The sequence below is a fragment of the Cherax quadricarinatus genome, chromosome 14, assembly GCF_038502225.1.
Source record: "Cherax quadricarinatus isolate ZL_2023a chromosome 14, ASM3850222v1, whole genome shotgun sequence".
NCBI classification, from domain to species: domain Eukaryota; kingdom Metazoa; phylum Arthropoda; class Malacostraca; order Decapoda; family Parastacidae; genus Cherax; species Cherax quadricarinatus.
In genome coordinates this window covers 14,832,693-14,847,139 of record NC_091305.1, presented here as the reverse complement: position 1 = coordinate 14,847,139, position 14,447 = coordinate 14,832,693, and the positions used below count along the sequence as shown (strand labels likewise).

The 14,447-nt window shown below is 40.3% G+C and overlaps 1 protein-coding gene across 4 annotated transcripts in view; it reads left to right on the top strand.

Moving 5' to 3' along the window:
- Nucleotides 1–14,447, top strand: part of LOC128695607 (integrin alpha-PS3-like) — a 263,263-nt gene that overhangs the window by 67,304 nt on the left and 181,512 nt on the right. Inside the window, exons 1-4 of one of the 4 annotated variants that reach the window (XM_070084871.1) lie at nt 1,139–1,258; nt 4,443–4,757; nt 5,552–5,679; nt 5,891–6,012. In XM_070084871.1, coding sequence (XP_069940972.1) covers nt 4,510–4,757; nt 5,552–5,679; nt 5,891–6,012 — 498 coding nt within the window. In that variant the 5' untranslated portion in view covers nt 1,139–1,258; nt 4,443–4,509. Of the gene's footprint in view, nt 1–1,138; nt 1,259–4,439; nt 4,758–5,551; nt 5,680–5,890; nt 6,013–14,447 lie in introns of those variants that run through there. The other 3 variants (XM_070084869.1, XM_070084870.1, XM_053786331.2) reach the window with 3 other exon arrangements.

Sequence of the window (14,447 nt, the reverse complement as noted above, 5' to 3'; positions counted from 1 at the left end):
TGCATTAACTCCAATGATCGGAAAGAATATTCTCTAGCTAATATCAACATGGTAGCAGCATAATCAATTAAAGACTTACATAGGTTATGCACATGATTCTCACTATTCTCACATTAGCACCATAGTTGGGGTTGTAGCCAGCAACAGTTTTGAGGGCATTTAGCCTATCTTTGCATTTCTTATTTAGTTGTGGTATGGTGGATTTATTGAAGGGTATGTCAATACCAAGGTATCTGTAAGATTTAACGTAGCTAATGTTTTCACCTAGCAAACAAATGGGTGGGGAATGTCGTTTGTTTGTCAGTATCTTTGTTTCAAATGAAATTATGATGAGGCCTAATCGATTGCAAATTACTTGATCTTCGTTAAGAGTGGTACTCATCATCTTATGGCTTGTATGGATCATAATGTCAGCTTTGCTCACAGCTATGTTTAGGTGAGGCAAGCAGAGCATTAATCAGAGCATTACATAGCAAGGGACTGAGAACTTCCCGTGGTGTACCTAAAGACATTCTTTAGACTCGCTTCTGAAGCCTTCGTAGAAAACAGAGGATATTCTATTTCACAGATATCCTGTTTTCCAACTGAATAACCTACCATCAATATTCATTTTGGCTAGTTCATGTAGTATAACGGTTCTGTTTGCGATATCAAATCCTGATTTTAGATATATAAATTGGTAAAACTATTAGAGATGTATGCAGTGAGAAAGGTGGAAATACAATTCTGCACATCTTTTCCTTTCATGAACTCATAAAGATGAGAGAATCTATACTAACGGTATTTCTATTTCACGTCGACAACTGCTGGAGAAGCTAATAAGGTCATCAGATATTATAAGGCCTGCGTCAGGACATTTGTTTTCTGAAAGCGTTGATATAGTGAGAGACCGTGATAAAAATGAAGAAAACTGTATGTGAGTGTGTTATAATATATAAGATCCTCACATGTTTTTAAAGCACTGTATTATATTATACTATGTATATATGCGAGAGGTGTACATACACAGAGTTTTCTTTAATTCATATTTTAGGGATTAATGTATTTACTCCTGAATGGCATTTACAGTCGATAACTTTTAAACTTCAACTTTGAGAGTATGAACAAAGTACTATTGTGTGTTAACAGTGTACTGAGAACACAGGAAGGACGTCATACGTTCAGTCCAGCAGGTGGTGGTCACGTCTCACTAGTCTTGTACTAGCAGCCTTGGAAACTAAACGTGTTGTCGCATACTCTACTAGTAGCAAGAGCATTGGTGAGAAAAGTTTTACCTGTTGTCACTAATGCGATTTAGAAGAGCACTTTCAGGCACTGTCTTGACTTAACTTTGAATACTATTAAGTAGGAATGTTAAGTCTTTCGTATTTAGTATTATCAAGCTGTACATGATTTAGTTATATATACTAGACTTGTATCATTTCCAAGGATTAGGATTTCGCAAATCTGTCCACATTGAAATGCTTATGGCACTCATCCAACCACAATATTAAATTGTCCAAATCATTATCAGGTTCTGCACTGTTCTTCGGCCTATTTTTTTTTCAGTCGGCTAAATTACTCCTGTCGCTTTTTTTTATATTAATATTATCCTTCATTTTATGCTTCCCAACGAGTTTATATTCGTTACGTATAAAGATCAGAATTGCGCAGCATAATTTAAATGACTGAGAACTTACAAATAATGATGTACAGAGTTGTATATCTTTGAAATTTCTTCTGTTTTTACTTCTTGATATAAATTCAAGTAGGCTACTAGCTTCATTGCGGACACTAGGCACTGCTGTATTGACTTCATATTTTTACTAGCTAGGGCGCCCAAATACTTTAGCATCCGGTATATTTCAGTTCTACACTATTTTATAGATGTCAGGGTTATTTTCACTAGAAATTATAGAAAATTAAGCCATTTTAGAATATTTATAGGGAGAATAATGGCGTCTGGCAGTATGATTAGTATATAGCTCTTAAAATTTCTCTGCCTTAACGCTGTGGTTTGTGACTCATGTTGTGGTTGTAACCGTCCTTGTCAATGTTAGAAAGCCAGTGCGCGTGCGTGGGCACCTATATGTGGTTGTAGGGGTCGAGTCTCGGCTCCTATTCTTCTGGCTTCGAGAGCCTTATCGTACCTTTTCTTAAAGCTATGTATGGATGTGTGTACCCTCAAGTCACTTGTTCCAGCCCCAAATTTAGACCATGTGGCCTGTCTTATACACTTCATATTTCATAAACTGTTTTGCTGAATTTATATATACATACACACACACACACACACACACATATATATATATAAAAATATATATATATATATATATATATATATATATATTTATATATATATATTCATATATATATACATATATATATACATATATATAATATATATATATAATATATATAATATAATATATATATATATATATATATGTATATATATATATGTATGTATATATATGTATATATATACATATATATACATATATATATACATATATATATATACATATATATATATATATACAGATATATATATATATATATATATACATATATATATATATATATATATATACATATATATATATACATAATAACCCAGAGGGTTAGCCACCCAGAGTAACGTAAGAAAGTCTGGAGTTTACCTGGAGTTTACCTGGAGAGAGTTTCGGGGGTCAACGCCCCCGCGGCCCGGTCTGTGACCAGGCCTCCTGGTGGATCAGCGCCTGATCAACCAGGCTGTTGCTGCTGGCTGCACGCAAACCAACGTACGAGCCACAGCCCGGCTGATCAGGAACTGTCTTTAGGTGCTTGTCCAGTGCCAGCTTGAAGACTGCCAGGGGTCTGTTGGTAATCCCCCTTATGTGTGCTGGGAGGCAGTTGAACAGTCTCGGGCCCCTGACACTTATTGTATGGTCTCTTAACGTGCTAGTGACACCCCTGCTTTTCATTGTACGTCATCGAGGATTGACTTATTATATTAGGGTACTTTTGAGCTTGTCCCACCCCCAGGATGCGACCCACAAAACAGCCAGGTAACACCCAGGAACCTACTTACTGCTAGGTGAACAGGGACATCAGTGCAAGGAAACATGCCCAACGTTTCCACCCGGGGTCGGACCATGAACACTCAGTACATATATGAGGCGTGTGTCTCACCCCTTGGTCGTCCTTAGCAAATGAAAAAAAAAGTGTACGAAATATAAAGCTTGTATGCAAAGGTAGACCACATGGGCTAAGTCTGGGGCAGGAACACGTGACCTGAGGGCAAGGTTATACTGTCTGGCCTTGTTAGATGCAGAAATTATGTGATGAAACAGTATCCGATTCGAGGATTTTGCGCTTGCACATACAGTTTGTTTTATATGTGATCAACTTTCCTAAATGATTGTCATCGCTTGTATAATTTTTTTGAGGAGAAAAACAAACAAATTAAACTTCATTCAGATAATGTTTCGCCTGTACACGAGTTTTTTTTTTTTTTCAAGTCAATGACTAGGTAGTTTTCAATTACTAGTTTTGTGTATCATCTACAACTCGTCGGTATTCCCGTGCTATCTACTGTTACGTGTAGGCTTTAGTTTTGATGACGAAAAATGGCCAAACTTTGAGGCTGAGGTATACAGTACTTGTATTTTCTATTTTATTTTTACCACTTGTGACACTGATAGGCTTTGCACATTAATGAAAACTGCAGCTTTAGAATTATGTAATAAGTAAAGCTTGTGTAACTAGCATATTACGGTGGTCTGGTGGCTAAAACTCCCGCTTCACACACGGAGGGCCCGGGTTCGATTCCCGGCGGGTGGAAATTCTGACACGTTTCCTTACACCTATTGTCCTGTTCACCTAGCAGCAAATAGGTACCTGGGTGTGGGTCGCATCCTGGGGGACAAGATTAAGGACCCCAATGGAAATAAGTTAGACAGTCCTCGATGACGCACTGACTTTCTTGGGTTATCCTGGGTGGCTAACCCTCCGGGGTTAAAAATCCGAACGAAATCTTATCTTATCTTATCTTAAGTTTACATACGAAGTTAGGCATGTAAAGCCTAGTCTAAAATTTTAGCTTTCACATAAAGTTAGAACTCAACTTTTCTTTAGTAGAGTGAAATGTTTTTACAGGATAGCCTTAGAATATTTACCAAGAAATCTTGGAGTATAATTCCAGTCCTAGACAAATCCATGAAAACTTGACATTTCGTTAGAAAGAACATGTTACTGCATTACTCTCATACATTTTCAATAATTTACGCTGCTAGTTCACTCATACTTTCACTTATTCATTCTCACTTACTTTTTGTTTTACACGAGGTTTTACAAGGTTAAGTTTAGGTTCCTAACCTTATTTACAAACTAAGAGATGTTACCTATATCAGCTTAGAAAGCCTAGTGCCAGTAATTTTTTTCCCCCCCGAGCTAACAATAGTATGTCATTTCAGCAGGTCGAGACGCAGTCCCTTCCCACTCCTGTCTAACTTGCTGGAGGGTAGGTAAACCATCTCTCTCTTCATGGCTGCTACCTCTGTCACCCCCAGCACTACCTTCACCATGCAGCACCGACTGCTGTCTACCCTGCGACTACGAAGTGCCATCTGTCTCCTACTGGGAATCTTTCTGCAGATGTCTCCAGTCAAGTGTTTCAACCTGGAGACGCGGGAGTCCCAGGTGTTCACATATCCGTATATGAGCACACAAGGCCGTGAATCTTATTTCGGGTTCTCCGTTGCTCTACTGCGCCGCACAAACACCACATCCTGGTAAGTACTGAAATTTAAGTCTCATCACGGTCTCGCAGCCTACCATGCTAACCCGTCAATCTGAAGGACGGGTTAGCTATGCACATTATGGTGTGACAAAGGTCTTGGCGGACGTAAGGTAGCCTGCAAGTAACTATTCAAGATGATACATGTGTGTTTATCTAAATCTTTGTCGATATTTTCATACTTTTCGTCCGCCTTCTCAGTAAGATTAGTTGTACATTGATTAATTATGTTGTTTCACTTTACTTCATTTTACTGCTCTGTTGTTACTAACTCACTGTTCTCCATCACTTCCTGGGTAGTCACTCATCCTATTGATAAACAAATCATGGATTCGTCTGTGTATGCCTCATACATTTTGTCTTGACGTTTCGCTTAGTCTCGCCTCTTTCGTTTCGTTTTTGTTTCTCTACCTGTATGTTTCACCTGCTTCTCTTTCTGTACATCTCACCTCTCTTTGTACATCTCACCTCTCTCTGTACATCTCACCTCTCTCTATATCTCACTCGTTTCTCGTCCTGTACATTTCACCCGTGCTTTTCCTGTACATATCACCTGTGTTATCTTGTTAGTTTGATGATACGGTATATAACTGTATTGACTAGAGCGCTGAATGACCTTAGATGTTAATACGCTTTGTAAACTGACAACTTCCAAACTTAATTTGTTTCTCGCGTAGGTATATCTGTATAACAGCAAAAAAATCATAAAACTATAATTGTCAGCCCCAGGGTATTTTAGGTTATCACATTTGACATATACAAAACTACAATGACTACTACTCATGCCAGGTTAGTGGTGGGAGCACCTCGAGCAAATTCCAGCCACTACAACCCAGAGAGATTCTTTGAGCCCGGGGTTGTCTTCAAGTGCAGCCTCCTAGACCAGACATGCACTGAACTCTTCATTGATCCAACAGGTATTATTTTCATTTTAATGTTTTTCCTCAGTGCGAATATACTGATTTATCAGTATACTGAATTATGAGGATTTATACGCACAATTTTGGATATCATTTTTTTTTAATCTAAACTTGGTAACGACGTGGTGTCAGCTAAGAGCTTGAATCCCAGTAGAGGACATAGAGTTTTCGTATATATATATAATATATTATCATTTTCCATTTTCAGCAAATAATTTAACTCAAAACCAACACAACGAATTTACGTACCAAGACTTCAAGAATGAAGGGTGGCTGGGGGCTACTTTGGATTCCCAGCCTCAGTTTCGCCAGGGACGTCAGGCTACTGGGGTAAGTACATGTAAACTCCTGTGACTTGCTCTTGGAAAATTCAGTGACTTCAAACAAAACTTTGATTAAATATCTAGCGTCTACTGGTTGTCAAAAATAAAATTAAATATTAGAAGTTACACAATTTAATCTCTGAGAGTCCTCGCTCAGTTCTCGGCTTCTCCATTGTGATAACTTTGTTAGTATGGACAAGTTACTTAGTTTCCGGTCAGGTGCGTAAAGTTGACGATAAGCGAGGCAGCGTTTGTTAAGACGTTTTTGGTGTTTGTCCGGTGAAGGATTATGCAGAATGTCTTGGTTTACTAAAGGGCGTGTAGAATGTCTTGGTTTAGTGAAGGATCATGTAGAATGTCTTGTTTTAATAAAGGATCATGTAGAATGTCTTGGTTTAATAAAGGATCATGTAGAATGTCTTGGTTTAATAAAGGATCATGTAGAATGTCTTGGTTTAATAAAGGATCATGTAGAATGTCTTGGTTTAATAAAGGATCATGTAGAATGTCTTGGTTTAATAAAGGATCATATAGAATGCCTTGGTTTAGTGAAGGATCATGTAGAATGTCTTGTTTTAATAAAGGATCATGTAGAATGTCTTGGTTTAATAAAGGATCATATAGAATGCCTTGGCTTAATAAAGAATCATGTATAATGTCTTGGTTTAATAAAGGATCATATAGAATGTCTTGGTTTAGTGAAGGATCATGTCGATCATACCGAATATATGTCGGTAACAAAAATTAAAATTCAGGCTTCCAAATGAACAGCACTGAGGTAATGAAAGTATATAGAAGACATGTCCGACGTATGGATGACTGGTTTAGGAGACCTTTTCCTTGGAGCTTCCTCAGTGTTTATCTCGCCACAATCTCAATTCAATTCAATTCAATTCAAACTTTATTCTCTATAAGTATTATAATGCTGAGTTTACATAATTTGGTTATTGTGTGGTTTACATGTAGTAAAATAATAATTACAGAGTGTACCACTAGAACGCCTAGCATGGCTAGGCATTTCGGGCAGACTTATATTAAATCTTAGGTTTAAAATGTTACAGAATTATGAGATAAGTTGGTATTACCTGGAGAGAGTTTCGGGGGTCAACGCCCCCGCGGCCCGGTCTGTGACCAGGCCTCCTGGTGGATCAGCGCCTGATCAACCAGGCTGTTGCTGCTGGCTGCACGCAAACCAACGTACGAGCCACAGCCCGGCTGATCAGGAACTGACTTTAGGTGCTTGTCCAGTGCCAGCTTGAAGACTGCCAGGGGTCTGTTGGTAATCCCCCTTATGTGTGCTGGGAGGCAGTTGAACAGTCTTGGGCCCCTGACACTTATTGTATGGTCTCTTAACGTGCTAGTGACACCCCTGCTTTTCATTGGGGGGATGGTGCATCGTCTGCCAAGTCTTTTGCTTTCGTAGTGAGTGATTTTCGTGTGCAAGTTCGGTACTAGTCCCTCTAGGATTTTCCAGGTGTATATAATCATGTATCTCTCCCTCCTGCGTTCCAGGGAATACAGGTTTAGAAACCTCAAGCGCTCCCAGTAATTGAGGTGTTTTATCTCCGTTATGCGCGCCGTGAAAGTTCTCTGTACATTTTCTAGGTCGGCAATTTCACCTGCCTTGAAAGGTGCTGTTAGAGTGCAGCAATATTCCAGCCTAGATAGAACAAGTGACCTGAAGAGTGTCATCATGGGCTTGGCCTCCCTAGTTTTGAAGGTTCTCATTATCCATCCTGTCATTTTTCTAGCAGATGCGATTGATACAATGTTATGGTCCTTGAAGGTGAGATCCTCCGACATAATCACTCCCAGGTCTTTGACGTTGGTGTTTCGCTCTATTTTGTGGCCAGAATTTGTTTTGTACTCTGATGAAGATTTAATTTCCTCATGTTTACCATATCTGAGTAATTGAAATTTCTCATCGTTGAACTTCATATTGTTTTCTGCAGCCCACTGAAAGATTTGGTTGATGTCCGCCTGGAGCCTTGCAGTGTCTGCAATGGAAGACACTGTCATGCAGATTCGGGTGTCATCTGCAAAGGAAGACACGGTGCTGTGGCTGACATCCTTGTCTATGTCGGATATGAGGATGAGGAACAAGATGGGAGCTAGTACTGTGCCTTGTGGAACAGAGCTTTTCACCGTAGCTGCCTCGGACTTTACTCTGTTGACGACTACTCTCTGTGTTCTGTTAGTGAGGAAATTATAGATCCATCGACCGACTTTTCCTGTTATTCCTTTAGCGCGCATTTTGTGCGCTATTACGCCATGGTCACACTTGTCGAAGGCTTTTGCAAAGTCTGTATATATTACATCTGCATTCTTTTTGTCTTCTAGTGCATTTAGGACCTTGTCGTAGTGATCCAGTAGTTGAGACAGACAGGAGCGACCTGTTCTAAACCCATGTTGCCCTGGGTTGTGTAACTGATGGGTTTCTGATGGGTGGTGATCTTGCTTCTTAGGACCCTTTCAAAGATTTTTATGATATGGGATGTTAGTGCTATTGGTCTGTAGTTCTTTGCTGTTGCTTTACTGCCCCCTTTGTGGAGTGGGGCTATGTCTGTTGTTTTTAGTAACTGAGGGACGACCCCCGTGTCCATGCTCCCTCTCCATAGGATGGAAAAGGCTCGTGATAGGGGCTTCTTGCAGTTCTTGATGAACACAGAGTTCCATGAGTCTGGCCCTGGGGCAGAGTGCATGGGCATGTCATTTATCGCCTGTTCGAAGTCATTTGGCGTCAGGATAACATCGGATAGGCTTGTGTTAATCAAATTTTGTGGCTCTCTCATAAAAAATTCATTTTGATCTTCGACTCTCAGTCTGGTTAGCGGCTTGCTAAAAACTGAGTCATATTGGGACTTGAGTAGCTCACTCATTTCCTTGCTGTCATCTGTGTAGGACCCATCTTGTTTAAGTAGGGGCCCAATACTGGACGTTGTTCTCGATTTTGATTTGGCATAGGAGAAGAAATACTTTGGGTTTCTTTCGATTTCATTTATGGCTTTTAGTTCTTCCCGCGATTCCTGACTCCTAAAGGATTCTTTTAGCTTAAGTTCGATGCTTGCTATTTCTCTGACCAGTGTCTCCCTGCGCATTTCAGATATATTGACCTCTTTAAGCCGCTCTGTTATTCTTTTCCGTCGCCTGTAAAGGGAGCGCCTGTCTCTTTCTATTTTACATCTACTCCTCCTTTTTCTTAGAGGAATAAGCCTTGTGCATACATCGAGTGCCACCGAGTTAATCTGTTCTAGGCATAAGTTTGGGTCTGTGTTGCTTAGTATATCTTCCCAGCTTATATGGTTAGGACTTGGTTTACTTGGTCCCACTTTATGGTTTTGTTATTGAAGTTGAATTTGGTGAATGCTCCCTCGTGACTAGTCTCATTTTGTCGGTCTGGGGCTCCACGCATACATGTCTGAACCTCAATTATGTTGTGATCTGAGTATATTGTTTTTGATATGGTGACATTTCTTATCAGATCATCATTGTTAGTGAAGATGAGGTCTAGTGTATTCTCCAGTCTAGTAGGCTCTATTATTTGCTGGTTTAAATTGAATTTTGTGCAGAGATTTAAAAGCTCGTGTGAGTGTGAGTTTTCATCAGAGCTGCCTCCTGGTGTTATTACTGCAACAATATTATTTGCTATATTCCTCCATTTTAGGTGCCTTAAGTTGAAATCCCCCAGGAGCAAGATGTTGGGTGCAGGAGCTGGAAGATTTTCCAGACAGTGGTCAATTTTTAACAGCTGTTCCTGGAATTGCTGGGATGTTGCATCCGGAGGCTTGTAGACTACCACAATGACTAGGTTTTGGTTCTCGACCTTTACTGCTAAAACTTCCACTACGTCATTTGAGGCATTAAGCAGTTCTGTGCAAACAAGTGACTCTGCAATGTACAGGCCAACCCCCCCCTTTTGCCTGTTCACTCTGTCACATCTGTATAGGTTGTAACCTGGGATCCATATTTCGTTGTCCAAGTGATCCTTTATGTGGGTCTCAGTGAAAGCCGCGAACATTGCCTTTGCCTCTGCAAGCAGTCCACGGATGAAAGGTATTTTGTTGTTTGTTGCTGGCTTTAGACCCTGTATATTTGCAAAGAAGAATGTTATCGGACTGGTGGTATTGTTGGTACTGGGGGGGGGATTTTTTTTCCGGCATTAGTATCTGTATCTGTTGGTTTGGAGTGGAGGCCATCGACTGTGGTTCCACTCCAGGAATGACTGGATTTGGTGTACGATTTCTGCCATTTCCTGCCAGTTTTTTTTCCTTCCTGGCACTAAAAAACCTCTCCCTCTTGAGTGGCTGTGGCTACCCAGGTTTTCCCATGGCCTGGATGTTTTGTATCTTTTTGTCCCCTTTAGATGGTATGCCTGGCAATTTAAGTTATAGCACAGTCTTTCCTGTACTGAAGAGGTACACATTTCAGGGTGAAAAAGCTTACAGGAAGGGAGTTTGCATTTTCCTGTTGTCATATGGGCATGGCATTTTCTAGGGTGGTCATAGTTGCATGTCCCATCTGTTTTTCCAGATTTCCCATGCCAGCAGATACCAAGTGCATAGTATGTGCACAGGCTTGGTTTCCGCTTGCCTTGGGTTTCTGTGACTGTATTCCCTGTTGGTGCATGTTTCCCTGTCTTACTTCTATCCTCCCTAGCACCAACAATGGAGCTCCCACCAGTTGTTTTTGGTAATTTATCCTCACTATTGCTATTGGAGTCCTCTTGTTTGCTATTTCCTGCGGTATTTCTAGTTTGCAATATTGGTTTTATCTTATCTTTGACTACACTTGTTTCCCTACTATGGCTCCTGTCCCCTATAAGGTCATTTATATGTATTCCTTCCTGCGTATAATTCCCGAATACCTGGACAAAATCTCCAGCTTCACCATTACTGTCTCCCAGGACAGTATCTCCAGCTTCACCATTTCTGTCTCCCAGGACAGCACCTCCAGCTTCACCATTACTGTCTCCCAGGACAGCACTATCAGCCCCACATTTACTGACTACCAGGACATCACCTCCAGCCTTACAGTTTGTGACTACATGGCCAGTATCAAGGGCAGTACCATTCAGCCCAGACTTTTTATGTTCCCATCTGTTGTAGAAAGCTTCCAGGTTTTCTATGAAAGCAGCTTTGATGTTGTCCTCTTTTAATACCCTTGTGATTTTAGTCCACAGATTTTCCTCATTTGGGCATACCCAAAAACACATCTCTGTTTTAATACTGCTTGTAGCTAGTTCTGGGATATCTGCACAAGGGGCGTGACACCAATTTCCACAAAAATGACAATTTATCCATGTGGAAGCCCGTTTGTTTGACTGACCACAGACTACACACAGCTTCATAATGATTTGAATGGTTGATTTACTGCAATTCTACTAGCAACCTCTTGAATATTATATTAATAACCTTAAATGAAGCTCTAGCTATTTGTATTTCTGTTTCTAACTCTTTTTGTATATTGGACAGCTTACCGTCACGTTCCTGATTTTTAATGTTTGTGTTTATAAGGGCGCCTACAACCCCATCCGTTTACAGTCTGCTTTATTGTCCAACGAAACTGTTTGAAACCAGTCCCGGGTTCGGACCAGTCAAGGGTTCGGACCAGTCAAGGGTTCGGACCAGTCGATCTGCTCTGATCAGTGGGTCACTTATTTAAAACATACTGGTCGGTGATTTGAGCTAACACATGAAGGATCTACTGGAAATTATCTACCCGAGTAATATGTGATTTGACTGATACAAAGTGACTAAATACTAGTTGTGAGTTTAGCAATGTGAATGCTTTTGTTTTGGCACTATACATAGTTTCAGTATTGGAGTATCACAGGCCAACTTTTGACTAGTTAAGATTCATTATTTTGAGATTGAGATTGATATTTCTGTTTATGGTCAAATGGGTGAGTGAGTGTAAGTGTGAACCACCAGGTGGTATTCGTATTATTAGTTGACAGGGTGTATCAGGGAGATAAGATGTTTTCTGATGGTAGTTTTGAAGGTGATGAATGTGTCTGCAGTTTTGGAATTTTCAGGTAGGGTGTTCCAGATTTTAGGGCCTTTGACATACATTGAATTTTTGTAAAGGTTTAGTCGGACACGGGGAATGTCATAGAGATGTTTGTGTCTGGTGTTGTGCCTGTGGGTTCTGTCACAACTATCAAGAAAGCGTTTTAGGTCAAGGTTAATATTGGAATTTAAGGTCCTGTATATGTAGATTGCACAGTAGTAAGTGTGGATGTACTGTTCTTCAAGTTTCTCCTACGTATGGACTGATGAAGCCACTGTGTGGCGAAACGTTTCCTCAATAAAGATTCCCAAGAGTTGCACATGTGTCTAATTTATCAACATGTCGGTTCTCTGAACCATTCATCTACAAAACTGAACATGGAGGAAGTTTAGATCTATGAAGAGTGAGGGGGGGGGGGTGTTGCCAGGGATGGGATTTAGTGATTATTCTTACTGCGGCTTTTTGTTGGGTTATTATTGGCTTTAGGTGTGTTGCTGCAGTTGAACCGCAAGCACAGATAGCATAGGTGAGGTATGGATATATAAGTGAATGGTATAGTGTGAGAAGGGCAGTTTGCGGCACGTAGTATCGTATCTTGGAGAGGATCCCAACCGTTTTGGATACTTTTTTGGTTATGTGTTGGATATGGGTGCTGAAGTTCAGGTTGTTGTCGAGGTATAGGCCTAGGAATTTGCCCTCATTATGCCTGGTAATTAGAGTGTTGTCGATCTTAATGTTAATATGCGCATCTCCTGCTCTGCTACCAAACATAATGTAGTAGGTTTTGTCAACGTTAAGTGTAAGTTTATTGGCTGTCATCCAAGTCGATATTTTGATCAGCTCCTCATTAACAATGGTGTTGAGGGTTGCAAGATTAGGGTGAGAGATGACATAAGTCGTGTCGTCAGCAAAGAGAATGGGGTTCAGGTGTCGAGATACGTTTGGAAGATCATTGATGTATATGAGGAAGAGCAGGGGACCAAGGACACTTCCCTGCGGAACTCCAGTATCAAGTGGCTGTGTTGTTGATGCTGTGTCTTTAATGGTGACATACTGATACCTATTAGTAAGGTAAGATTTGAAATATGCAAGCGCATGGCCTCTTATACCATAATGGTCAAGTTTGTGGAGTAGGATGCCGTGGTCTACTGTGTCAAAAGCTTTTCTTAGGTCAATAAAAATTCCTAGTGGATATTCCTTATTTTCCAATGCTGTGTAAAGAAGATCTAGCATTTTTATAATTGCATCGCTAGTGCTTTTATTTTTCCTGAATCCAAATTGGCAGGGGTTGAGTATGTTTTGTGACGTTATAAATGAATATAGTCTCCTGTGCACGAGTTTCTCAAAGATTTTGGATAGCAATGGTAAGTTTGATATTGGCCTATAGTTGTTTAAATCTGTAGGGTCACCACCTTTATGTATTGGTGTAACCTTTGCCGTCTTGAGTAGTTTCGGGAAGGTGCTAGCTTCTAGTGACTTGTTAAAAAGCAATGAGATAGTATGCGAGAGGACATGGGCCACTCTCTTGTACAGTAATGGTGGGACATGAGACAGATTCCCTGAGTTATTTTTAAGTGACTTTATAATCTCGGTGACTTCCGTGGGCTCAGTTGGAGCAAGATAGAAGGAATTTGGGAAATTCCCATCTAGGTAGTCCCCGGCATGGGCATTGGTACGTGGGATTTTATTGGCGAGATTAGAACCTATGGTTGAGAAGAAGTCGTTTATCTTGTTAGCTGTGTCGGTGGGTTGCAGTGGTGTTTCATTAGGTTTAGTTTAGTTAGTGAGCGAAATATCTAAATAAATTGCCCATACGTTGTGCATGTGTCTACACATTTGTCGGCACTAGTTACTTTACGTGATATACAAGAACTAATGAAAGTCAGTGAATACATACTTTTGAGTAATACTATAATAATTGCGAACCAAGTAGGCAGTGTTCCGAGGCAGCAAAAACCTGGCTGGCATCATTCTTAGGCTTCACTGACTGATCATTCGAGTCACAATTAGAGGATGTCGTCCGTATTTTGTGGCAGTCTAGAATATTTCATAGTTGTGGTCACCATATTTGAAGCTCAGTACTCCAATGACAGCGTTCGTCTAGCCTAACCATAGGTACCAGAGTTTGCTTCCCAGGCGGAACGGGTCGTATGGGGAAGTGACCTTACACCTGCTGCCTCTATTCACATATCAGTAAATGGGTACCCGGGTGATAGCTGTTATTTGTAGCATCCTAGAGAAGGATCTAAGTAATAATAAGCCATAATACTGGGTTTTCTTGTGTTATAAAATAATAACTATCTTGGGTTGAATAAGCTTAAAGATATTATTATATTCATAGGAAAGTGATAAACTATTAAGGGTCATACAGCACTATGGGAATGGGAAGTAATCAAAGATGATCCAGGGAAAAGAAGGGTAGCACTACTTTCT